The sequence below is a fragment of the Electrophorus electricus genome, chromosome 26 (assembly GCF_041902795.1).
Source record: "Electrophorus electricus isolate QZ-2024a chromosome 26, ASM4190279v1, whole genome shotgun sequence".
Classification (NCBI taxonomy): Eukaryota; Metazoa; Chordata; class Actinopteri; order Gymnotiformes; family Gymnotidae; genus Electrophorus; species Electrophorus electricus.
Window position 1 is genome coordinate 3,633,282 of NC_137522.1, and position 26,011 is coordinate 3,659,292.

The 26,011-nt window shown below is 43.3% G+C and overlaps 1 protein-coding gene across 2 annotated transcripts in view; it reads right to left on the minus strand.

The window, feature by feature from the left end:
- Positions 1-3,938: 3,938 nt before the first annotated feature.
- The window catches only part of wdr18 (WD repeat domain 18), a 34,292-nt gene continuing 12,219 nt past the window's right edge, over positions 3,939-26,011 (minus strand). The window contains exons 6-10 of one of the 2 annotated variants that reach the window (XM_035523305.2): positions 23,178-23,242; positions 22,448-22,572; positions 8,111-8,277; positions 6,221-6,289; positions 3,939-4,733 (exon numbers count right to left, since the gene is read on the minus strand). In XM_035523305.2, the coding sequence (XP_035379198.1) occupies positions 4,605-4,733; positions 6,221-6,289; positions 8,111-8,277; positions 22,448-22,572; positions 23,178-23,242 (555 nt within the window). In that variant the 3' untranslated portion in view covers positions 3,939-4,604. The remainder of the gene's footprint in view (positions 4,734-6,220; positions 6,290-8,110; positions 8,278-22,447; positions 22,573-23,177; positions 23,243-26,011) is intronic. The other variant, XR_014120111.1, reaches the window with a different exon arrangement.

The window sequence follows — 26,011 nt, forward strand, 5'->3', positions numbered from 1 at the left end:
GTACCAGAGCAGTGCAAAGTGGGCCTTGGTGGAGCTCACCTCCCCTACCCTCTGCCTCATTAGGGGGGATTGAACAGGACAGGTGCAGTCCTGTTGTGTTCGAAAAACCAGGAGCATGTCAGCAGATGCTGGTCCTAGCCGACGGCCATGGGCAAACCCCAATGGCGTCTGTGTTCTCTGCAGTCTGGATGCACATTATTTGGAAGTAAATCTTTGCAAAAATTGCATAGAATTTGTCTTTTCCCCCATTATGTTTAGTTTAGTCCCCCGCCGCTTCAAATGTGATGTAAATGTCTCGCACAAAATACCATGGTGGGTTGTCCTCGTCTCATTTTCACTGCTCTGGAATATACTTCATTCTCTTTTGGGGTATACTTAGATATCCTTGCTCCATAATGTATGCCCTTTATCCTACTTTTGTATCGACACAGTTAAGTTCAGATAGCACGTTTATCAGTTCCATCTTGCTGTTAAATCTGTCTCTCTCAGAACTCTGCAAATTTAGAATATCAACCAGTGTCATCACTATATCTTCTGGGTGGGCTGTATTTTTTTTTTTTTATAAACACACTGGTTGATAGAGGAAATCACCAGTAACTGCCAATTAATGAACAAAACATTGAGTCTGTGCTCTAAAATTAGTATTGCTGAAGACACTGCACTGATTGATCTGTGGCAGCAGAGTGAAGACTGCAAATTTACAGCCGTACTTTTTTATGCAAGTCCATTTGGAGATTGCTCTCTGCTGAATTCAGAAGGCTGCTTTGTAAGGGGATCAGGGAGGAGATTCAGTTGGCTCACTGATCAGAAGTGCTGCAGGACCTCCAGTGTACTTCAGACCCCTCTAGCCCTGATTTTCTGAGTGCACCTCATGATCAGGTCCTGGGCCTCTGAGAACATCCTCTTCCTGTCTTTTGCCCTTCTTGCCTACTCTCACAATCCATTTTATTAGATACACTTACTGATTGATTTATTTCAGAAATCTTGTAGTTGTATCATCTAAGATGATCTCCATCTATAGCCATTCATAATTTTATATCCTCCAATTGTTCATCAAGAGTCAGTTTATGACAACATGACTTCAGTATGTGGCATGTCGTGTGAGCAGTGACCCACTAACAAAGTCTGCATGGCACTAGTTTTTAATAGTACTAATAATACACTTACAAATCCACATCCAACACTGATTAGCCTAATAAAGTGGACTGTGAGTGCAGTGGTAGGGAGAGGTTTCTAGAAAAATGGCTGGTACGTGTATCTAGGATACACACTAGGAAAGTTTACTTGAGTGCAAATATAAATCTTTTATTTTTATAAGATCAGATTAAGGTAGCAAACCATTTTCAGATTCAGTGGAGTCCTGAGATATGCTATGATATGGTTTAATGCATAACACCCCATGGAAAATAAGCCAAAACAACTGCTCATTTAAGAAGCAGCAGGAGAAAGGATGGAGAAATTCCAAAGCAGAGGTGTTCTGCTCTCATCCGAGTGAGAGAGGCCATCGGAGACAGCGAGGAAAAAATCCGTTCATTACACAATCATACTTCAGTGCTTTTCTTAACCAAGTGTAAAACAGAAGGGACTTGCGTTGGGTGGAACAATCTCCCTGCTGCTTATGAGGGTCTGCCGTACTACATAAAAACACTCTGTACTGCTGGAGCAGAACTTTTTCTCAAGGCCCTTAAGGAATTTGGGATCAAAAATTACATGTCCATCACATTTTCTTAGGCTTTTGATGAGGACTTTGACCTACTTACTTTTGAATGAAGTGCTTTATAAAGGCTTTATACAACAACGCTCTTAACTTCACAAAAGCTATGTTGAAACCAAAGCCCAGAGCTCAGCTACAGGCAGCTAAAATCTTAAAAGCCCTTTGGATTCATGGACATGTAATGCCCGTATGTGATACCAAAAGATGTATATATATGATATACGTGGTGACAAAAGACAATTGTGAGACTGAGGAAGCCCCTTGCCTTATGTTTACATGTTACGAAACACACCTCCCTCATTTTGGATCGGGCTAACGGCAGATATAGAGCACGCAAGTTCCACGCAAGAGCAGTGAAGGGGGTTCTGGCAGAACGGTTTGTCAATTGCAGTCGATTTCTTACCCCCTTTTCAATATGATCTCACCTGGATACATTCCCCTCCTCCCCCGACTGCTAAAAGCAAATTAATTTCCACTACTGTCACTGCAATCTTCAGGACTAAACGAAAGTAAATAAAAGCAGATCATCTTGGCACTGGCCAAGGCAAGGCCGAGTCTCAGCTTCATTAAGCGCTTTAGCTGCAACACATTTACTCCTTTTGTGCTTTTTTTTTTGGGGGGGGGGGGGTTGTGATAGAGATATTTGCAGTTTAACTCCACAAAGAGTAGTGGGTAAAGGTGTACTGATTTTCGATAAGCATGCTCGAGGACAATTTAGAACAAAATTTTGTTTGGTTAGACAAATCTCATGGCATCCATCATAAGACCATATTATTTTATTTGAAACAATTGTATAAAAGATGAACCAATCAATTACATACCACCACTTCCCTTCACATACGGCTTAAATAACTGAAGTGATGCACAGTGGCTCCGACACCCAGCTGAGTTCGTTTGCTCCATCTGATCAGTTTGTTATATGCAGTAAAACAGAAGATACAGGGCCAAAAGGATAAAAAAACAAACAAAATCTTCAACCCCTGTAAAGCGTTTAAATAAACCACAGTGCAGATGTGCAAATATTCACGCCATTTTCCTAAACAGTTCTCTCCCCTGCAATACCAGCCCTGGCTTTCTATGTGATCAGTTATCCATGTTCTCAGGAAGCATCTTGATTTGGTCACTTCCCCAAACCCTCCATCAGACAGCTACACTTCCTGTGGTATTCTGTGATTGGGAGTTGTAGCTAGAGGGTTCAGACAAATCAGCAGGACAGAAGAACTCTGCACTGCTGCGTTACTGTAATCAGCACTCCACATTTCTTTCTGGCATTTGAATTTCCGTAGACCGCCATAAGCCATCAGTACATGGCCAGCTCGCACAGCGTAGCTCCCTTCTCTCCTCGTTGGAGTATCCAGATAAAAGTTTTAGCTCAACGGCTTCAGAACAAATGTTTTAATTATTTAATGAAAACAGTACAGAATACATAGAGGAATTTTTTTTTCCTTCTACCCAGCAGATTAAACACTAGCTCCTGCCTTCCTCTAACTTCCTCCTCATGTTGCACATGCTCAGTGTTGCCCCACAGATCTGAGGAGATGACCCGGAGCACAACGTGCACCAAAGACTAATCACACGGCCTGTGCGAGAGCACGGGAGCTGTTGGAACTGAACACGAGAGGAGGCGCTTGCTCTTATCAGCACTCTCCTCTCTCTGCAACGAGATTCAGACATTTCAGATCTCCTTCGCGGGGCCTAAGAGAGTTAAGAAGATAAAGATCGAGTGTTCGGAACAGAACCCCTGCTGAATGCCAATGATTTTTCTTTCCATTTGAAAGGCCCTAATTTTATTTCACTGTTGCTGATGCTTTTTTCAAATGAGATTCAGGTGTCCCTTGCATTGCTTCCGGAGGAGACACCAGACTCCGGAAGGATGCCGGCACAGGTCATGGATAGGGCACCTCAGCGGCAAGTGGAACAGGAAGAATGGCTCAGCACCACTTGCCAGGACCATCCATTTTCTGGCAAACACACTGCAATGCAAAGGAAGATGTTCACTCATTAGGTCCAGTGCGGTAAACTGCAGCAAACCTGGACCCAATCAAGGCTGAGATCAAAGGCCTGCTTGGTGGAAGACCCAGCACAAACAATTACAGGTGAAAAGCCAGATGGTTCAACTCTATTCTTTTCATTTGAAGCAATGGTGCTTATTCTCAAAGAGAACTTCAACAAATGGAGCATGATGGACATTGGAGAAGGTCTGGGAACAAAAGAGGTAGATGGATAGAAAGATAAAACTTTATTGATCCTGGTGGGAAATTACAGATTAAAATGAGGATTAAAACTATAGATTAATTTGGTGCAAACGGCACCCTTTAGAATGAAGACTGGAAGCACATAAATGGCCAAATGATTATTCTGGTACCATTAACTGATTCTGTGCCACTATGGGGTTTTTTTTGTTTGTTTTTTTTGCTGTGTTTCAATGTGAACAATTATACTGTACATTTTAACAGAACTCTCCCCATTAACAAAATTGAGATTATACTCTTAACACTAATGTAAAAAAAGAAATGTAAAGAAAAGAAAAGAATGTTTTAGGTGCAAACAGTCAGCCAAGTACCTCAGTATGGCACAGGTCAAGAGGTCATTGTTGGGAAGCTTTTCTAAAAAAAGGTACAGAGGTGGGATGCTTAGAGTGATTGTGATACTACGGTAGTAGCATATTAAACCAATGACTACAAAACAAATCAAAACAAAACAACCCTGCACTATACAAAAGCAGATGCAGTTTGAGTATTTAAAAAAACACCACTGCTTCATCACCAAGTAGTGATTTTCATACTGTGTGTGAAAGAATAATTACAGTCCATGTAACATCCACAGAGATTCACTGTTTATCAAGGTACAGCTCGTCTCTGGTATAACAGACCACCTCATGACGATTCTTCTAATTAGGCTTGGTAAGGAGCTGTGTGGAGAACTCGTACAGGTCTTTGTTGATCTTTTTCAGGGTCCTCACCTCTTCCTCCAATTCTGATACACGCACCTTAGAATTCTCTCCATCACCGAACACACTCTGAGCATGAGAGAGAAGGGGGGGGAGGAAGTGAGAAAGTTAATTTGAGATATCTTAAGGCTAGATTCCGCACGACTTAAGTCTTCCATCATTTCCAAAGAATTATTTCTTTCAAATTCCATCAGTACCAATCAGTACCACACTAGTACTGTGAAGGAGCAGAAGTGAGTAAGGATTTGCATTCTTCAAGCATGAATCATGCCTGGCGTCATGTTGGAGAGGTCGTTTGTAGTTCAAAGCAAAGTGGGCTAATGTGAAAATAAAGAGTACTTTTCCCACAGGGGTGGGGAACATGGGGGGGGGGGGGGTACTGGGTCCACCAACTCGAGCACCATACATTCTTGATGAGGTCATCAAATCCCATTTTAAAACATCCCTAATCTGTCTGGGGAGATACCGACGTCTCCCATTGTGAAGAATTCCGCAGCGCAGGCACATGGTGGATGACAACCGCGCACATTTCCTGCAGATTAAGGAAGAGAGGGAGGGGGAAGTGTTTGGAAAACCCTCTCTCTCTTGCTGTTAACTTTTTTTTTATTTTGAGTAATTTATTTACCCATTTCCTCCAAATAAACACAGCGATTTTGGGCTACAGGATTCGCTCCCCTCGAGGCTGAGTGCTACTAATCCACTTAGCAGCACTTCCAGGCTTTGGACAGTGGGGTGGTCTGGCCATCCGTGGAAAAAGAGCCCACCATGAGCCCAGCAGGGCCCGAGCAGTGAAGCGTTTCTGGAGTCAGCAGCATGTTTTTCAGCATGCCAGAGAACGTGTCTGCAGGTCAGCGAAAGGGGGCTGGTATGAATCGTCTACACGCTAGACTTATGCATGCAGAGGTCAAACAGAATAATTAGCATTTCAAGTTTTGTAATAGTAACATTAAAGACAGTCAATTTAAAGCATTAAGCTTTTTGACCTTAGGGGTTCCATTTTATCACCCTATAATCCTCATATAGTAAGCAGGTTGAATTTGAAAATCGTCATCCGAAAAGGCGTCGGGAGACGCATGTGCATTTGGAAAATGAATTTTCATGGTGCAGTACAAGAAATACTATGCTCCATTTTTCAGTGTCTTCTATATTCTCTTGGCAACAGCTGTCAGAGCATCTGTTTGAAACAATCACAAATAAGCAGGGAAGAGCCTCGGGGCTGGAGTTCCTGATTTGCATACATTTCCTCTAACTGAATATCCAAGTGTTATTCACTATATGCCCAAGGATGCTTGGTAAAGCACTGTAAGAATATAAATCAATGCAGATGGCACAGTACACAGTATTGGATTTGAGTCTCAACACATCCAGGGTCACCCATGTTGGAAAAGTCTTAGACCCCCTGGGTACTCAGGGTCAGGGTGACCGCAATTGTACTGGGAGGTGGTCAGCAAAAACAAATAAAGGATGAGAGGGGGGGACGATTATGGAACACTGAGTAGCGCACTGCAGCTCTGAGGCGAGGCTGCCTCAAGTGTGACTTTGCTGTTCTGGCTCACCTTGTCCGTGACGGCACACATGAGAGAATGGAGACGATCCCTCTTCTCCAAGTAGGTCTCATCAGAGTCCTGAGAATAATCGCAACAAAACAGGGGCAAAACAGGGCAAAAATACCTGCACGTTAATCAATCAACGGCCATTTCTCATTAAAATACACCGAAACTCCACAACACAAAGAACTTAAATGAGTGAGTCACTCTGCGCTGAACATGCATACATGCATTGAGGTTGGATGAACCCTGTCAGTGGGCTAAGCATGTAGTGAGCAGGTTCAGCTGTGGAACAGGGCTGGTGCCTCGGAGCCGACAGCGAGCAAGCAAACTGATTACGATTCCTATAAAAGCTTCTGGATGATTATAAGGACTGACAATGCCATTACCAATAAGGCCTTTTTAATAGGCCTGTGGAGGCACTGCAATTGCCCGAGTGCGATCTGCGAGGTGTCCACCCACACGCACCAGGATTTGCAGCTTTAAACCTTCATGTTCCCTGCGTGGGAGTCGGCACTCATTTAACAGCACGGTCAATAAAGCATGTGCCAACAGAGGACGCATCGCAACGGAGGCCTGCACACACGGCGCTCAGCGGTCTAGCATGCCAGGCCCCGCACAGCCAGTTCCAGCATGGTGAGCTCCTCACAGGAGTGGAGTATGCTGCTCATTAGCCCTGATGATGGCAAGTTATCTGGACAGCAAAGGTTTGCGTTCAAATAATCGAACAAAGTGTGCGAACACTGCACCCTGAACGTGCAGTTCGACAACCTCACTCGGTCACTCCCATCTTGAAAAAGGTAACAACTTTCCTATCCTTAAGCACCGTTATTTGCTTGTACCCCTAGTCAGTCACGAGCATTTTTCCTCCCGGAGGTTCTCCTCCTTCTCCCTGACCCCGTCTGGAGGCGCTCAACCGGGCCACTAATGGGCTTTCCACACTGCTCCTTCCCAGGAGTCGAAGTGCGGCGGGCAGTCACGCGGCTCACACAGAAACAAATAATGGAGACAATTACGAAGGAAATTAATTTGGATTTTTAGTGGGGCTGCATTTGCACGCTCTGTGGCACTCTGATGACAGAGGGTGATGTTTGGTGCAGTGTCTGGCCTGCTGTGCCTGCACTGGTAATAGTACCAATTCACTTAGCTAATCATTTGTTTTAGGCTCCCTATGGCCAAACAGAAGTGTGTAAAAAAACAAAAAACAAGCTCATTTTGGAAAGTTGACAGCATATTCCCAGGATCTGAGATATTAGCCTTAAAGTAAAAGTGACAGAGACAGAAGAAGGGCGCAAACAAAAACAAACGAAGACAGCAATAGTACGTAAATCCTTAAACTGAAGAAAGCAAGCCCAGGAGAGATGGGACATAAACAGTGTAAATACTGAAAGCAAAACTGGCTGGAAGAGTTAAAGGGAGAGTTAAAGGAAAGAAACATCCAGCAGGTGGTAGACAGTCAGCAGACCCTGCCTAACCACTTTATTTATGAACACATAATTGATTTTGACATTGCAGGGATTACGGATGGGTCACAAACAGCTGCTTCTTAACAATACTGCAACATTTATCTTACTTTCATGTCCTGGCAGTGCAGGGAAAACACCAGCGTATGCAGTGCGCACGCGCACGCACCAAAATGGTCACTGCGCAAATGAGCCGCTCGTAATGACTACTCCCCAAAACCAGAAACAGCGCCATTAAAAATCCTCCCAAACGAGACTATGGTTTGTGAGCTAGCCTCGATCTCTACAGCCTTGAGAGAGAAGTGGCGAGGAAACTTCCCTCATCCCATCTATAAACTGCTGCTGCTAAGCTGCTCAGCAAGATTATTGAGTTCTCTGTCAAAACGCCTGCAGCAGTGCTTCACTGAGCAGGCGGCAAGTGATCGGGTGACTATACCTGGCCGCGAGTGCCCAGCCTGAGGCAAGCACCGCCGGTTGCAACACCCTCGCCCTGCTCCGATGGGTTCAGGTGGCGGCTGAAGCGCGGGAGAGTGATGCCTGGTCGACTGTCCGGGAGGAACATGTTGGCAGGAGCCGGGACGATGACAGCGTTGGTTACCTGACCTGCCAGCAACAAAAGAGAAAACACATTTAGTCCCATGTGGTACTTTTCAACGCAATTGAACTGGATTCCCATGTCTCCCTCCCCCCATTCCCATCACTAAACACTAGCCCGTGATAGTGGGTGTGTCAAGGGCGAGGCGAAGGAGCTCATAAGAGCTGCTGGGTGGTGCTCTGCTGATGGACGTCTGCTTGTTTTCTACTTACAAAAAGACAACACTGAGTTTTTCCCCAAAACAGAACCAAACAAAACATGCTTATCTGTGTCTGCATCTCTGCAGAGACCATACTGGCAAAGAGATTGAATTGTAAAAATAGTGCTAGATGTTGTTTTGTTTCCATTCCTATATGGATAAAGAGAAAGAGAATAAACACAGGAGAAAGTTGGAGATGGGTGAGAGGAGGAAAAAAAACCCATTGCAACAGGGAGTTATGGCCCACAATTAAGAGGATATACCAGGAAAGGACGAACACAAAGCGATGCCCTTCAAATTTTAGAACACTTACAAATGCTCAAATGATTTTTGACTACTGAACTAAAGTCTGCCCCCCTTTTATATTTTCCCATTACAGCCTGCCTTAAACATATGAGACCAATATAATTGAAATTGCCCATCTGTCCAACTAGATAAAAACATCTTTCTCTGATATTGGCTGTTGGAAAAGGCTCCCCCCCCCCCACCTCCTCAAAGGGACAGGACAATATATCCTGCTCTCTCGGTACACAGAGCACAGAGATCAGAGGAGATTAATCAACGAAATTCCATTGAGATTCTGGCACAGACAGTTTCTTTAAAGAGATTTCATGGCCAAGTTCTAAAACAGGCATCGAAAGCGATTTTCTGCACACACTCACGCAGACTGAATGAAACAGCTGCGACCCGCCAAAGTTACACCGCACCTTCAGCAGGTGCCCGAAACCCTGTGCTTGTCTCTGCATTAGTCTGTAGCAATGTCAGTTAAGTCAGTGAGACTTTGGTAATAAATCACTTCATCACTGAGACAATTTTATACTGTACTTGTCATTTACAACTCTCTGACCACATACACATATATTATGTAGTAAACATTTCGGTGTAGTATGCAAGGTTTCCAGAGAAATAGTACATTTCAGAAAGAGGTCCTTCATGAGCCCTGCATATCTGCACATGACCGGCAGACTGTGCCGAGTTGATTTCTTAAGGCATGAAGCATCAAAAAAGCAAAACTGGTTCACATGCGGAGCATCCATCACAGAGTGTGCTCAAGCCATGCCAATGGTTCAGAAAAAGTCACAGTATAACATTCAAAAGATAACTCACAGTTCATAAATTATGCATGTATGCACCCAAGTGGTCCAATTTAAAAAAAAAAAAAAAGCACAAAATCAAATCTCAAAGCACATCAAGTATTGGCTGCTACTCATATCTAGTTCTTGATGGCAGATGAAAACCCCATGACCCCACATATGGCTCTGCACTGTTGTGTAGCATTGGCATTTATCCATTTAGGATTTTGGCCAAAATCCTTGCGTTTAACACACAAGATAAATCATGCAAAAAGACCATCAGTTCAGATGTACTGTCAAAGGTAATCCATAATATATTACAGAAATATATTAATCCGTTTTGTAAAATCTACTTAGTGTGCTTTTGTTTGGGTCAGTTATCAACCCCTGTACTACATATTGCAGTTAATTCCCTTGTCCACAATAAAAGGATGACAAAACTGATTCTTTCTTCAAGCTGTGGTCCGTGTCAATGACTGACAACTGATGTAAAAATTCCTCGGATTGTACCAACCAACAATACGATATTACTGTTGTCTTATGCTCCGCAAACACTGCATCAAGCAATATTAAAAACCACACACAATGGCATTTCTTACACTTTCATAACTTTAAAAGACTTATGTCCTGTGATATATTTGGAATGTTTTCAGTATGTATTGTACCCATGTACAGTGCCAGCACCTGAAAATCTAATTAAATCATAAGCCTACCTTACATGGTCAGTAAAACACTTTAAGAGTCCACACAACATTGGTGGCTCATTTTACCGTGAAAGGGGAAAATCCCTCAGTCAGAAGAGATGGAATGCAAATTAGATTTCACTTATGAACTGTAAGTGTGTCCAATCTGGCCAAACTGATTCTGTTTAAGATAAACAGGTGAACAGTAGTGAAGTTTGGAAGGTACCTTTGGAAAAATTCCTATTGTACAGTTCTGGAGAGAAAAACCGTGAATCCATCTTAAACATCAATTTTTTGATCTGCACAGCAGCAATGGTTTCCAGAAGTCATTCTATTAGCATTAATTTATTCCACAGTCCTCTCCTAACACAATCATCTCTAAAATTGCTACCACCACCACCACAACAACTTTCCAGAAGTCATTCTATTAGCATTTCATTTATTTTACACAGTCCTTTCCTAAGACAAATCTTCTTTACCACCACCACCACCACCACCCTTTGATGCACCAGATTGAAACTACAAATTCTTGGTTCGAACAGATTGGTTTATAAAATAGCTTATGGCATGAAAATGACATCATTCCCCCAAAAACTACTAGGGCTTATCTAAAGGCCGCTCTTTCACACCTCCAAGGAAACGCAAGAATTTCAACACAGAGCAACTCATGCCAGAGGCAAATGAAAGCCACCAAAAAAAACAAAAAACAAACACACAGCCAAGCTCTGCTACATCAGCCGTGTTACCAAAAGAAGGAAAGAAGCACTTTCACTTACATCAGTTGAGAGAAACTCTAGATGATGTAATTCTTCAGTCATGGTTGGAAAAGTGTATTAAAAAAAACAAAAAAAAACACAAACAAAAAAAAAAAAACACACAAACACACACACACACACACACACACCACAAACAACCCAAATACCACCAATCTGAAAAACACACCACACACAGGGGATTTCAACTACAGTTGTAATGAGGTGACATTTTTTAGAATGAAAATAGCCTAACAACTATGATGGACTGCAAACGTATAGAATAATAGTACAGCTGACACAGTAAGGACACAATATACGTGACACTTTAAAGCAGTAATGCAATCCTTTTAACTGACCACCTCTCCAGTTCCGTCATAATTAACTTTAGGTGCTTGGTGAGGATGCACCCATTTTTAAAACAATTTCTAGCCAAAAGGCATATTTTCATGCTTAGGATTCATCTACTTGAGGACACAACCCATTTTTAATATGCCATTTCCTGCCAAACTGCACATTAGAAATGTCTCGCTGATGTTAGTGTTGCTACTACTGTCAATATGATGTTCTTTCAAAAATGTACAAAGCTGCTTCCCTAGCATAAATTTCAGGGACGAGTGATTTCCTTTAAGGCTTATTTGACGCCAGGCCATCCTCTCTGAGCACATCCTTTAAAAGGTTCCACTTCAGCCATCAATGCAGCAAGACATACTGATTCCCTGTCAAAAGACTTGCAAACCTGTGAACTGAAATCTCGCATGCACTCATAGCCAAGTGCACTCCTGATCATTGATGAGCTCCAACATTGCAAGCTTAGTCCAAGGGATTTTAGCAGCGAGTGGAAGAGATGTGTGAGGGAGAAGACTAATGGACTGGGTTAGAAGGTATACAGGAAGTGGAGGCTGCCCCCCTGTAATTTAGAAGGTCTAAACTCAATTACAGGTCACAAGGCCTAGATTGCCGCACAATTGCTAAAAAAAAAAAAAGAAAGAAACCTGAGAACATGCTGCAAAGAGTAGAAATTAAGAGGGTACATGTGAAGGCCTAGTAGCATTATCATCAAACTCAACTGCTTGGATCGTGATAAATATGCAGGATTGTGCTTTATAAAAATGAAGTGCACCGGCAGCCTGAAAACGGACTTGCCTTGAAACGATGCAAGCACGGTACGTTGGATTGCCTTCTTTAAAAGGGACTGGGGGGCCCAAACAGGCATCAAGTCTAGAGACAGAATTTGGCATGTGGGATAATCGGCCCTGCAGTGGGCAAGCACTTCAAATATTCCCCCCCCCCCCCCATCAGGCTTGGTGATCGACGAAGCTTTGGTCTGGGCCGTGCACTCTAATCCTTCCTCAGCATAGAGAGCTTCATGCCAGACCTATTTCACGCCAAAGGAAGGTACAAACTAAAGAATAAGAGCATGAGGGCATTGATTTAATGTGAGGGAACTTGGAGATGATTGGCTGAGAGGAGCTATTTGCAACGATGAAGGTTTTCTTGAGAGGCTTGTGCTGCTCAATTGCGATGATCTATTATCTAGGGAGCAGATCCAAAAGCATGAAAACGTGGGCAGAGAGTCAGTTTGACGGCTTGTATTCCAGTGCAAAGTCATCGTTACTTTCTTTTCCTTGTGGAACATAAGGTCTTGGTGACATCACGAGCCATCTTCTTCAGCTCCTCCCTTTGCCCTTTCCCAATCGAACGGAATCTTCCTTAATGCAGCATCTCCATGTCTGCTTAGGTCGCCCTCAGCACCTCTTGCCATAGGGATTCCACTGTAAGGGTTACCTGGCTTTAATTTTCCTTAGCATACAGCCTATCCATCGCCACTGTCTTTCTAGGATTTGGTATTTGACTGTCCTTTGTCCAAACATCTCCCATAGTTTGGAATTTTCCCACTCTTTCAAACATGATATCCACACACACACACACACACACACACACACACACACACACACACACACACACACACACACACACACACACACACACACACACACACACACACACACACACACACACACACACACACACACACACACACACACACACACACCATGTCTATGATCCATACAGCAAGACCAATTTTACCTTTGAGTTAAATAAATATCTATTTTTTGGTCTTGGTATATGCATATGGTATATGCAAAAAAAAAAAGTCACACTAATATTTCGTTGGACCGTGTTTAGCTTTGATTATGGCACACATTCGCTGTGGCATCATTTCCACAAGCTTCAGCAATGTCACAACATTTATTTCTGTCCAGAGTTGCATTAAATATTTCCCCCAAGATCTTGTATTGATGATGGGAGATTTGGACCACCGTGCAAAGTCTTCTCCAGCACATCCCAAAGATTCTCAATGGTCTGGACTCTGTGGTGGCCAATCCATGTGTGAAAATGATGCCTCATTCTCCCTGAATCACTCTTTCACAATTTGAGCCCAATGAATCCTGGCATTGTCGTCTTGGAATATGCCCGTGCCATCAGGGAAGAAAAAAATCCATTGATGGAATAACCTGGTCGTTCGGTATGTTCAGGTAGTCAGCTGACCTCATTCTTTGGGCACATAATGCCAAATCATAGCACCCCACAGGCTTGTATAGCAGGCACTAGGCATGATGGGTGCATCACTTCAGCCGCCTCTCTTCTTATGCGCCCTGATGCCCTGATGTTCCCATCACTCTGGGACAGGGTAAATCTGGACTCATCAGACCACATCACCTTCTTCCATTGCTCCAGAGTACAATCTTTATGCTGCCTAGCAAATTGAAGCCGTTTTTGCCGGTTAGCCTCACCGACAAGTGATTTTCTTAAGGCTACACAGCTGTTTAGCCCCAATCCCTTTGAGTCCCCTTCACATTGTGCGTGTGGAAATGCTCTTACTTTCACTATTAAACATATCCCTGAGTTCTACTGTTTTTCTATGATTTGATTTCACCACACGTTTAAGTGATCGCCGATCACAATCATTCAAGATTTTTTTCTGACCACATTCCTTCCTCGAAGTTGGTGTTTCCCCACTGCCCCACTTTTTAATAATATGTTGGGCAGTTCTTAACCCAATTTTAGTAGTTTCAGCAATCTCCTTAGATGTTTTCTCTGCTTGATGCATGCCAATAATTTGACCCTTCTGAAACAGATTAACATCTTTTCCACGACCACAGGATGTGTCTTTCAACATGGTTGTTTTAACAAATGAGAAGCTACTCACTGCATCAGTTAGGGTTAAATAACTTGTTGCCAGCTGAAACAATCACACATGCAGTAATTATCCAATGAGAGGCTCTTACCTATTTGCTTAGTTAAATCCAGGCGGTGACCCTTTTTTTTGGCCAGGCAGTGCATGCATGTGGATTTTTCATTTAAGTTTTAGATGGACAAAAGGAATGTTGTGCTATCTTCAATATTTTTACTTGTTCCTGCCTTTTCACTGACCATTCAGAAAAATTGACTGTCTCTGTAATATCACCATCTTTATACCACCATCTGATCTTTAATCATTCAATCATTCAGTTTTCTGGTTGTTTATTTTAAAGATCAATTCTCTTCCCAGTCTCCTTCAAGACACTGATCTTGTCTTGCATGTCCTGTAGACTGCAGGACAATATGGTCAAGGCACCAGCAAATCCAGGTCCTCCAGTTGTGTCAGGGTCCATTGGATTCCTTTCCTTGAAGAGACAATATGCTTCCTTTGTGACTGTCTAACACAAGGTGGAAAAGGAGGAGAGAACAGACGTTGATTGGTTCTAGCTGTGATTTCGAATTCTTCAGAAAGCCTAACATTATGAACTATTTGAACCAATATGAACTCTTGGTAGAGATTTTTGATGATATTGATCATCTTTTTTGATGCCTCATAATGTGTCAGAGTACTCCAAATTGCTTCTCTGTCTATGCTGTTGAAGGCCTTCTCAAAGTCTACACAGAAATGGGACTGCCATTCAATAGTTTGTTCAATGACATTCTGTAGCATTGTGATCTAGTCCACATGAGATCCTTATCTAAAGCCTGCCTCTTCCTTTCATAATCTATGTTCTCATGCTTCTTTTATTCTGTCCGATTTTACTCGGGACAGAAAGAAGAGTGATTCCTCACTATTTTTCACAATGTGACATCAGCATTTCTTGGTATCTTGATAGAAAACGCCCCTACAGAATGAAGAAAAGCCTGACGTCCAAATTTTGTTAAAAAAATGTATGAAGTTGTTCTATAATGTCTGGGCCTCCTTCCTTGAGTATTTCCAGTGGAACGTTATCTAGGCCAGCCTCAATTTAAGTGCATGAGAAATCTTTTGTCATTTCCTCCGTTAGTAATATGTAATATTTCTTCTGCAGTTAGGCTAGGTGGATTTTTTGGTGCAAGTCCATTTTACACTTCTGGGAAATATTCTTTCCATCTTGAGTTGGTCATCTACTGAAGAGGGAAGTTTCTCTCATATTAGTTTGTTTCTCTCATATTAGTACACTGGAATTAGTTTTTCTGCCAATTGTTTTGTATAATTACTCGAGTCCGTTTCTGGCTAATTATTCTGCCATCTTGTTCTAAAATTTTCATTTATCTTCGCTAAGCATTTTTGCAATGTTGTTTGCAGCTGCATTATGAGATTTTGTGTCCATTTGTGCTTCCCAGTTTGGGGCTGGTTTGTTGCTGGTTTTGCGCTTCACTAATCCAATCTTTTTTTTTTGGGGGGGGGGGTTGCGGCTTCTAATATTTCTTCACAATGTTATAATGATTTCCTTAATGCTTTCCCATGTCTTGTCTGTATTATCTTCTGTTAATATAGATTCTAGTGTTTACATTCTAGTGTGTACATTCAATTCATTGATGTCAAATTTAGTTCTTACTTGACCTTAAAATGTTCCTATTTTTTATTATTAGCTCAGGCACAACTAGCCAACCCAACGTCTGCTCTTATGTCTTGGAGTGCGCGTCTTCATTTTTGGGATATGGTCATTTGGTTTTCTGTTTTGTCTAAGATCCACCCTCCTGAGACTTTTGTGGCACTTTTTGTGTGCCTAAAACCAGATCGTTGAATGCGCGCACACACATGGGGAAGAAGAAGGAAAAAAAAAAAAGGCAAAAGGTTACCCATTTTCCTTCATGTCACCAAGTCCATGTTATTCCCATCTCTCTGCCTGTGTTGTTTTTCTCCTACGAGTATCAGTATCTCTCCTTTTGTGGATTTTGTATAACGTGTCAGAGGTGGTTGCAAGTCTGGGCTTTTGGAGCGAGAGTCGTAAGGGCATAGCATAATATTTATATTTTTGAATCTGGATAGGAACTTTGCTTTTATTACACATTCCAATACTGGTTCTTATTTCAAGAAACTTTGCGAGGCGTCTTGGGTTAATAAGAGTCACGCTCCATTTTCATGTGCATCCTTATTCTCCTTTCCAGAAAAGAGCAGGTTTCTCCTGTTTGAAACCCAGGCTTACCGAACATTTTCTAATGTAGTTCACAGATTCCCATTATCTAGTTTGTAGTTGGGTCATTTCTGTGGCTACTGATGCACATCTATTAGGCTCTAGGAGTGTCCTAATGTTACAGGGACCCAAGCTAAAAGGTGTTCTCAATTAGCATAAATTCTCTTTTAATCAGTTTGAGTAGGGTTGTCTGCTTTGCAAGATCTGCTGACTTCATTAGTCTCCTTTATGGAGCACTACTTTCACCTCTGGCTGTGCTTTGTGGTGCATTTTCCTAGGTTTCTTCAACATGTTTCTTTTTTACATGGATATGTTGTTAGGCTAATCGCACAACCTCGTGCCTAGAGGAAGGGGTGCATGTGCTAGCTTGGCCTACCCTGCCGGGAGCACCACGCTCTGGCTGGCAAAGCTCTATGGGTCATCGAGGTACACAAACTGTTGCACCACGTCAAGGTGCATGCACCAGGTAACAATCACTGCAAAGCGTTGGAGGTTAGATATCATTTCATGGGTTAGGTGCACAGTGACTAAAGCATCACAGAGCAATTCAGGTCAGAGTACAGTAAAAATACAGTCAAAACAAGAATAGAAAGCTCAGCGTAGCTACACACTGAAATTGCATGAAACAGGAACCTAAAAAAGGAAGCTTTCAGTGCGTAGGCAGGCACACACACAGTTATTAGAAACACCTAAACTTACTACATTCACTGGGCAGTTCATTAGGTACACATGTACAATTACAGACAGACACAATGTATCAGCCTACCTTGATCACAGTCTTGACTAATGTGATCCAAGTAACAGTAGTCCTGTAGTCAGAAAATGATCACTGAGGAAGACCTGGAGAACGGCCAAGACTATCTGCACATGGCTACAGATGGGCCCTGGGTTAGGACTACACAGGGCGTTTCTACTAAATAAACGTTTTTAATAAAGTCGGATGGTGAGCGTATAATCTACTTAAGACAACTTCTAGGGAGGACACACTTTTGGAGGTCATCTACTCCATTTCAACCAAGCAGTCATGTGTTCCCTTCAGTGACAGTCTGAAATATCCATTTTTTTCTTAAAATGGAAGAAAAAAAAAAATGGAAGAAAAAAAAAGTATATTTAAAAAATAAAAATTACACTGTACCCATGCATTATTTATTCCTCAAATGGCAAATTAACAACTAAGATCAATGCAACTTTTTAAATAATAAATGTGACCTTATTAATATTTTTTAAAAGATATTCTAAGGTTGTTTTAGCTACTAGCCATTTCAACAATGCAGAATGCCTATTCATGAAAACAACTATATAAAAAAAGAGCAACTACATGCTCTAGATAATTAAGGACTGAGAATCAAAGCCCTTGGGTGTGCATATGTATGCCATAGCATTTTATGACATTCAGCAGTTTGGATTTGGCTGATTCATCATTTTTTAATATAAAAAAGTGAACATAAATGCACCACTAAATGTTTAATAATAAAGCTGAACTATTCATAACCCCCCCCCCCCCCCCCCCCCAAAAAAAAACCCCATCAGTCTCTGCATACAGTGGTCCGAATGTCTGCTTCGTGTTACAACAAACACTGGGATGAGATTTAATATCTGAAGAACCAAAATACGACCAAACTTCTGTTAAGTCTTCCAGCTGACAGGGGAACTGAATAATGCATTTGCTTCGCAGGAAATCTTAACAACAATCTGGTGTTCAGAGCGTGAGAGATGAGAGTCAAAATGAACCAAGTCCATGTCTGAGCTTTGGCTAGCTAAGCAAACAGGTTGCCGTTTCATTCAACAGTGAATAAACATAATCGCAGATAAAAAAAAAAGTTGAGGACCTCGTCAATAATTAAAAGCAAGGAGAAGGGCAGCAGCCCATCTATTACGAGGTAAGGATTTTCAATATGACCTCAGTATGACTGATTACGTCCCCTCTTGTTCCAAGGATGCACGTTAGCGTCGGTAGACGAGGGGCTAAAAACACACCTGGGTTCAATAATGGCTAAACATTTCAGATGCGGAAGTCGCGGTTTTGCGTTGGACGCGAGTGGCCTGGTGTATTATTTATCCCTCGTTGTGGGCGATCAGTGCCGGCTAACTCTCTCTCACTCAATTACGGCGATCGATCCGGTGCAAGATGGCTCCTACCACTGGAATCACACTAATGGCTTGGGCCACTCCAAGCCCAACGCACACTCAAATTGCGTGCGTTGCCGATCAATGTTGCAGAAACACGGCGTTACGGAATGACGGCGGGATCCGCCAGGGAACGGAATCGGGCCCGCCGCTAGGCTCTGCCAACACACTGCAGACAGAGCCCCCTTGCCACAAATTACTCTAAGAAGGGGAGGGGTAAGTAAAAAAGCTCCCCACGTGTCCAACTCCTACGGCGATGCGAAAAGCTCCCGCCGGCTCGTGCAGAACTCCAGATGTCCGAAGGCCATTCAGCTGCAATCCCGCGCCGATCAGCGCGACGCATTTCCAAACGCATTTCCATTCCGGTTACGCAGCTACCGCTGCACAACAATATGGCGTTCATTTAGGGGAGATTTCTTTAAGGACACAATGAAATGCTTCAGGTAGCTGTAGGAGACATGCTGAAATGAAGTTCCGCATATCCCAGCTGTTCAATGATTTTTTGGACTTGATCCGGTTTCCATGTGGAATAAGACGCGAGCTGGAAAAACTAAATCAAAATTGGACCCATTCTCAATACAACCCAAATTGCTGTGGTCCAGGCACATTTGTTTGCCATTAGCTTCAAATCATATGCCATGGGTATTCTCTGACAGAAACAAAATAATTAAAGACCAAGATATATAGGTCAAGCAATTTTATCCTACAGTAACAAAAAAAAAAAAAAAAAAAAAAGGATGCAGTGTAGCACTCTTAGCCACCACTTTTGTTTGTCTGAATCACAAACAGTCCAAAAACATGAACATACTGGAGAATATTTAAAACGCAGAATGCCAGTGCTGCCAGTACTCAGCGCAGGCCATGGGCACGAATACGGCTGAGCCCAGACGTACCACGCAGAGTTCTTTAAGACTGCTCCCAATTTAAAGTTCCTGGCATCAGATACAGCAGCTCCAATCTGAGGAGAGGATGAGAGGAGAACTGCTCTGACATCTCCATTAAGCTCCAGGCTATACCTGAGCCTCTGCCACCGTCTCCTCCAGCCCTGGCTGCTGCAGAAAGTCAGTCCAGGTGCAAGAATTAGACAGGCTGTACCTAAGATGGCAGGCAGCTGTAATTAAAGTGTGTGTGTGTGTGTGTGTGTGTGTGTGTGTGGTGGTCAACGATGCAGGCATTCTCCACTACCGTCATCGAGTCAGCTTCTGCAGTGTCCATAAATGCTGCTGACAGCCACTGTGGTCTTTTTTTTTTTTTTTTCCTGTCTCACCAAGGGGGTAGATGACCATCATGACTTCAGCGTAACTGGATTGATATTTGCAGTTATGGTACATTGTGTGGTATTTCTGGAAGGTTTTGTGTTATGACTAATTTACAAATAAGGTACTGCATCAAAAACAAAAGCATGCGCAGGAGAAAGGCCAATGATGAGAAACACGCAGGCCAGCGAGCTGCTCCCAGTATCAGCCAAGCCAACAGGGAAGATTCATTCTGCAACGTTTACTTTTTTAGTTTCTCACTGCAGCCAACAGCTGTGTTATAGCTGCAATAAATAAATAAAAATGTACACTTTGCCTTTTAAAAAGGAGGCCAGTTGAAAAGACCCTGACCCCTTTCCAGAACATTCTCTTAAAGAATGCAAAAGGGCCTTTTCACCCTTGTTCCAAAACAAAACGGAAACTCTCTATTCAGGAGAGAAAAGGTACAAGTCATGGTTTCCAATACAGTGATACAAAACTGCCTTATGACTGCAGGGTGCAAGTCGGGCAAATCTCACACGCTAGCTGCTTTCCCATCACTTCATCTGTGACAGCACTGTAAGACAGTTGTACAAGAGCACATTTCAAAACTGAATCTAAACACTGCTCCATATTTCAACAAGCTAAAAACGAGGGGAGGAGAAAAAAAAAACAAAAAAAAACAGCTTTCCAACTGATGGCACCCTGACAACTCCTGTTCTCATTAACGACGTGAATTGAGACGTGCTGAAAACTCAGCTGTTGGCGTGCTCATTGGAGTCGGACACGCTGCGTCGCCGCCCACGTGCCCAGCTGTGCATGCCTTAATGAATCTTGCTAGAAGGGGATGGGAGGTGGGATCAAGGGGACTGGTGGTGTCTGGGGAAGAAGTGTGAAACTGGGTTTAAATTGCCTTCATGATCAAGTGCCACAAGAATGTCATCAGTAACCCCAGCCTGCCCACTGAGACCGAGCACGGGGCCGGGACGGGGTACCTGTGGCACTTCCTCTCCGGCTTAATTACTACCTGCTTAGCATGTCGGGTGCTTCAGAGTTTTTGGCGTTCAGGAAGACAACATACTGCTTGGGGTCTTTAAATAATTGGGCTAAACAAAAAGTAGCATCTGAGAACCAATAATTGTAGTAGTAATAACTCTCTCCGTATGTACAGAACGTTTATGGACATCGTCAATATTTACGAGAGAACCAGCAGTGTAGTATACAGTGGGACTGTTGAGATTTAGGTAGCTGAATGACAGTGCAGGTTATTAATACAAACCCATAAAGTTCTTGAAGGTTTAAATCCCAGCAGGAATCTCATAAAAGACTCACTGCCAAATGCGCTGTTCAAGCCATGAGCCAGGAATGCATGACATACAGCAAAGCCACTACTTTAGCATCACTCACTAGTCCTTAATGCCACAAAGCTGTTTACTTTTCTAGTCTTTAATACATTACAAACAGTTCAATTTACAGCATCTCTCTACTTGGCTTGTACATAGCATTTCTGGTACTGTCTTTAAGGCTCATTAATTTTAAATGACTGATTGGCTAACTGATTCCTCTGTGAAGGAGGCTACCACTGTGGGCCATTAAAAAAGGCCATATACAAAAAAAACAAACAAAAAAAACAACAACTTTACCACTGGCACGATGCCTTAATTTCCTCATTTTCTCCAATCAAAAGATATGAACAGGAAAACTGCACTGTAGGGGTGTTTTACAGCGTCTGTTTGGCACCTGTCAAACTTGGGGGTGGGGGGGGGGTGTCTTATTGCAGACCAAACACAGCAGGGAGACATCTGCCATCCACGCGGTGCCGTCAGAGTCTCTGCTCTTAATCATTCCAAGGCTGAAGGGTGACCAGAATCAGGCTAACAGGAGGGCCTGCAAGGCAAAGGTGCCCCTTGCGACTGCTGCTCTTAGTGGCTTTAAATGTAAAAAACCAAAGAAAAAAAGCATTTGGCAACCATTTACAATCATCTGCCAATGTGATCTAAAGTGTGATCACAACCACCACCATTTTATTTAACAGATGACATGATTACACTGTTGAATGTTTACTGATTGGTATAAACAGTCCAGGTAATTTCTGCAGAAACTGTGTGACCCTATAGCGCTTAACTTTCACATGTGGGATTGACCTGTCCCAATATGTAGAAGTCAGGCAATTTTGGGTCAAATGCTACAGAACTGGGCTGGGTTCCCAAAAGCATCTTACCACAAAGGTAATTATTAAATGGTAGAGTGACTATGACATTGAAAACTCACTCTACCAATGAAGATGATCTTAAGACTAAGAACTGTTTGGGTATGGGGCCATGTTCAATAAAGATATGGCCCTTAAAATCAACCATGCATGACACCATCATTATGACTTTGTCGCAATCAAGTAACCCAAACCTCCGGAAATAACCAATGTGGGTTACATCAAGGATGACATTTTAGGAGCCTTCCGTTTAGAAATCCTGAAAAATCCCATTGCATTGATGCCTCGCAAGGGTCCACCACCTTTCTTCTCAGTGTCATTCTGCCCAGCAAAAGCAGCCCCAAGACTCCACTTGCTGGCGAGCCCAGGAAGCGAGACAGCGCTGTACCCTGCAACATTAGCCGCTCACAGGCTCAGGAGTGCTGCGTGGACATCATGGAAGGGTGGGAGGAGTGGGTGGGGCCCAGCACTCACCTTTGTGGTGGATGCAGCGGATGCACTGTTTGCTCTGGACGTCCCACAGCCGGACCGTCTCGTCGTGGGAGCCCGACAGTAGAAGTGTTCCATCCATGGATACAGACAGGCACGTCACCAAGTTCCTGTACAGCACACGGCAGAGATTTACAGCCCGGACGAGGACATGCGGCCCACAGCACGCCTGGCACGGGCGAGCACGCCACCCCCCTGTGACCGCTGCAGAACCATCCTCCTTCCCTTCATCGCACGACTGCACTCAGCTCCGCGACGGCCCTAATGCACATGCTTGATTGCAAAATTTCATCAATGCTCTCTGGCTCTGCTCTCACGCAGCAGACTAAATAAAAACTGCTCGCACATGTAAACAATGTGATACTGCAGCAGGAATACCAAACATTTCAAGCCTCAAATCGCTCCTGCACCGTACTGTGGACTCTGAAGCTGCTCTGAAGCAGCTGCTGCTGTCTGGAGGCTGCCTCTGTGCATCTTTTGTGTGTTGCCCAAAGGCCTGCGGCACATGCCGCCATTGGTGGTGCCATGCGCCATGCGGAGGGCTGCGATTAGAGTTCCTGACTGTGCTAGCCACACCTGCATCAAACGCTTAGTTACGCGCCGGCAGCCAGGATCTGGACCAAAGCCACAGCAGGAGTGGGGGGGGCACGGCAGCCTCCCCCGTGCCGGGCGCTTGAAGCCCGGCACACCGCCCCCCCGACTCTTCCCACCTTACCTGTGGCCTTTGAAGACCTGGTTCCCTTCTCCATCTGACTGGAAAGTCTTATCCCGACTTACGGCCTGCCAATAAGGAAAGGAAGCAAAGTAGTGAGAAAGAACGGAAAAGGTGATCTTTATTATAAGGCAAAAGGTTAAAGGCTCCAAGAACAGGCTCACCAGTAAGGTATTGTTTCTAACGTGTTCTTCCTTTGAGCATCCAAGTTAAATTAATCGTTCTGGGACATAATCGTATCTTAAATGGATCAATTTAATCACAATAGACACATGGGTAGTTCGGAGTTCCTCTGGTTCTTTACCTGGACATCTGCCACTGCCTTAGATCATTACATCACTCAGTTAAACATGACGAGAGGAGATGGGAATATTGGCTGCATGCAGTCAAAACACACCTATTTCATATTCATATATTCAAGCTTACAACTCCTTTCAGCACACAGACTTGGGACTGGCAAGGGAAAGAAACATGCATAAATTAGGGAAAGGGAATCAGAGCGGGAAAGTGTTTTAATTCCAAAGCATAGGATAGAGTATACACCAAAGAGGACCTGTGTGAAAGGCGAGCGAGTAAGCGGGAGGAGGCAACTATAATTAATCCAATCCCAACAGGGCGGGTGGGCAGGCAGGCCGGGGGGGGGGGGGGGGGGGGGTTGTTAACAGGTTAAAATGATGCACTAAAAGACAAAATCAAGGCTGCCCAAGCCATTAGCTACAAAAATTGGATGTCTTTCTATTGCAGGAGGTCTTTGACAGGATTAAATCCACTCCTCTACTGCTGCCCCCAGGCTGGGACCAAGAGCTTTCAATCTCTCAGACCATCTTCATATGCCTGAAATTCTATGCAGGTCATTCTTTGACTGAACATCCCAAGGCCCGGGCGTCCGGCCAGGCAGTGTAGAGCGCACACATCATAGCAGTGTCCTGCTTAGGGGCTCAGCTCCGGAGCGGACACCCCAGCAGGCAGTTGAGGGGGGGTTCATGCGGTCATTGGCAGAATAGCAATGAAGGAAGGGAAAAAAAAAAAAAAAAAAAAAAAAAAAAATACATCTTCATCAATGATGCAACTCCACCGTTGGCTATTGGGGAGGGGCAGCTCTGGGAACAGTCAGCTGTTCTGAGTCTCAGCAGAAGAGACAGGTGAAGGTGAAACTGCATTTAAGTACAAGGCGATAACACTTAAAGAAGTCAAATAAGAGGCAGATCATAGACAAGGAGCAGGACCCACAAATCTACCGCTATACAGTACAGATGCAGCTGTGATCATATGATCAGGTAATAGGCAAGATGAAGGAAGCAGTTTCATTGACTCCCAGTAATTCCTGAAGCAATAGGACACCCATTAAAACAGCAGGCCGGCTAAAGCCACATACAAGCGTGCCAGAGTTGCTTATTGCAGAATTTTGGGGTTTTGAAGGAACCGAGGTCCAGTATTACAGAATGATTTCCCAGAAGCAAGAAAAGAAAACAAAAAAAAGTATGCAAACACAAGGAACTATTTTCAACTCTCATTACTCTCCTCAAAGAAGGTATACGTAAATAATTGAGCCTCTAAGGACGCGTAAAAGGGATGTGAATTAATCGGAGAGGTTTTGCAAAACCTTTAAAGGCAAGCTTAAGAGATGTGGATAATAAACAAGTCAGTAAATTCTGCCATCTAATAAGCCTGGCTTTGATTCCAGAGAGCACCACTGTGGAATGAGAAACTAGGTCCTGTTACCAGAGTCAGAAAACCCTCTGCATGCCACCAACAACCCAATGCTACTCTGATTAATGCTCCTCCAATGATAAATGGATGGAGCATGATGGGTATAACACACACTTAATTCAACACCAATTTAAATTTTAAAAATAACACACCCAGCTAAATTTTTTTCTCCAGCTTTTGATAAATGGTGCACTATTGTCCCAAATTAACTGAATTGTTAGCACCAACAGTATTAAGTATCAAACCAGCTATCTACCAAATGATCTGTCCTAAACAAATACTCTTGGCCACTATAATAGCTTATGACCGCATTTATTTATTTATTTCTGTTTTTGGATTTTCCCCCCCCACACATCTCCCAAATTTTGTCCCATTCAGTCCAATTCCCACCCAACAGGTAATGCTGCCTTCAAGTCCTCCTGGGAAATACTGCTTACTAGTTCTGAGGTCGTAATTATGACGATTCAAGTGGTTTTTGTTCAAGGGAAACTGCGCACCATGAGAAAACGTATACTTCTACTTTGTTTTGGATGCTGTATATACATAAACACAAAAGAATTTAAAATAATCTGTGAACAAGGCAACACTGTTCTTCTGATTAGCTTTGTTGCCATTCCTCATCAACATAATTGCAAGTTGCGCACATGTACACAAGCTTGAACTGTATAGTTAACATGCAAAATTACAGCTAATAAGCTTAACACAATGTCTATTGTAGGAGCAGCATCCATATGGGCAGCCACCAAGACATTTTGTTACTAACATGTCCCCAACTCAGAAAGTCAGGCCTTATCGAAAAATCAGAGTTTCCCACTACTTTGCTACATTGTGGTGGCGTTCATGTGCGCTCATCTTGTAACGTCTCACCATCACATGACAGCTGCCAGTCAGGGAGGGTGAGGGCTGTCGCATGCTTCCTATAAGGCAAACGAGGCCAATCACTGCATCTTTTCAAGCTGTGGCTCAAGCACAAACAATTTTGCTCTCTTGGGCTCCCGGCCACAGATGACTGTGGCATCACTGGGGATCAAACTTGCGACTTCCCAGTGATGACGCTTTTCTGTTGCACCACTCATGAGCTGACAGGGCTAATCTTGACTGCTGTTTCCAGGCATTCACACATGGTA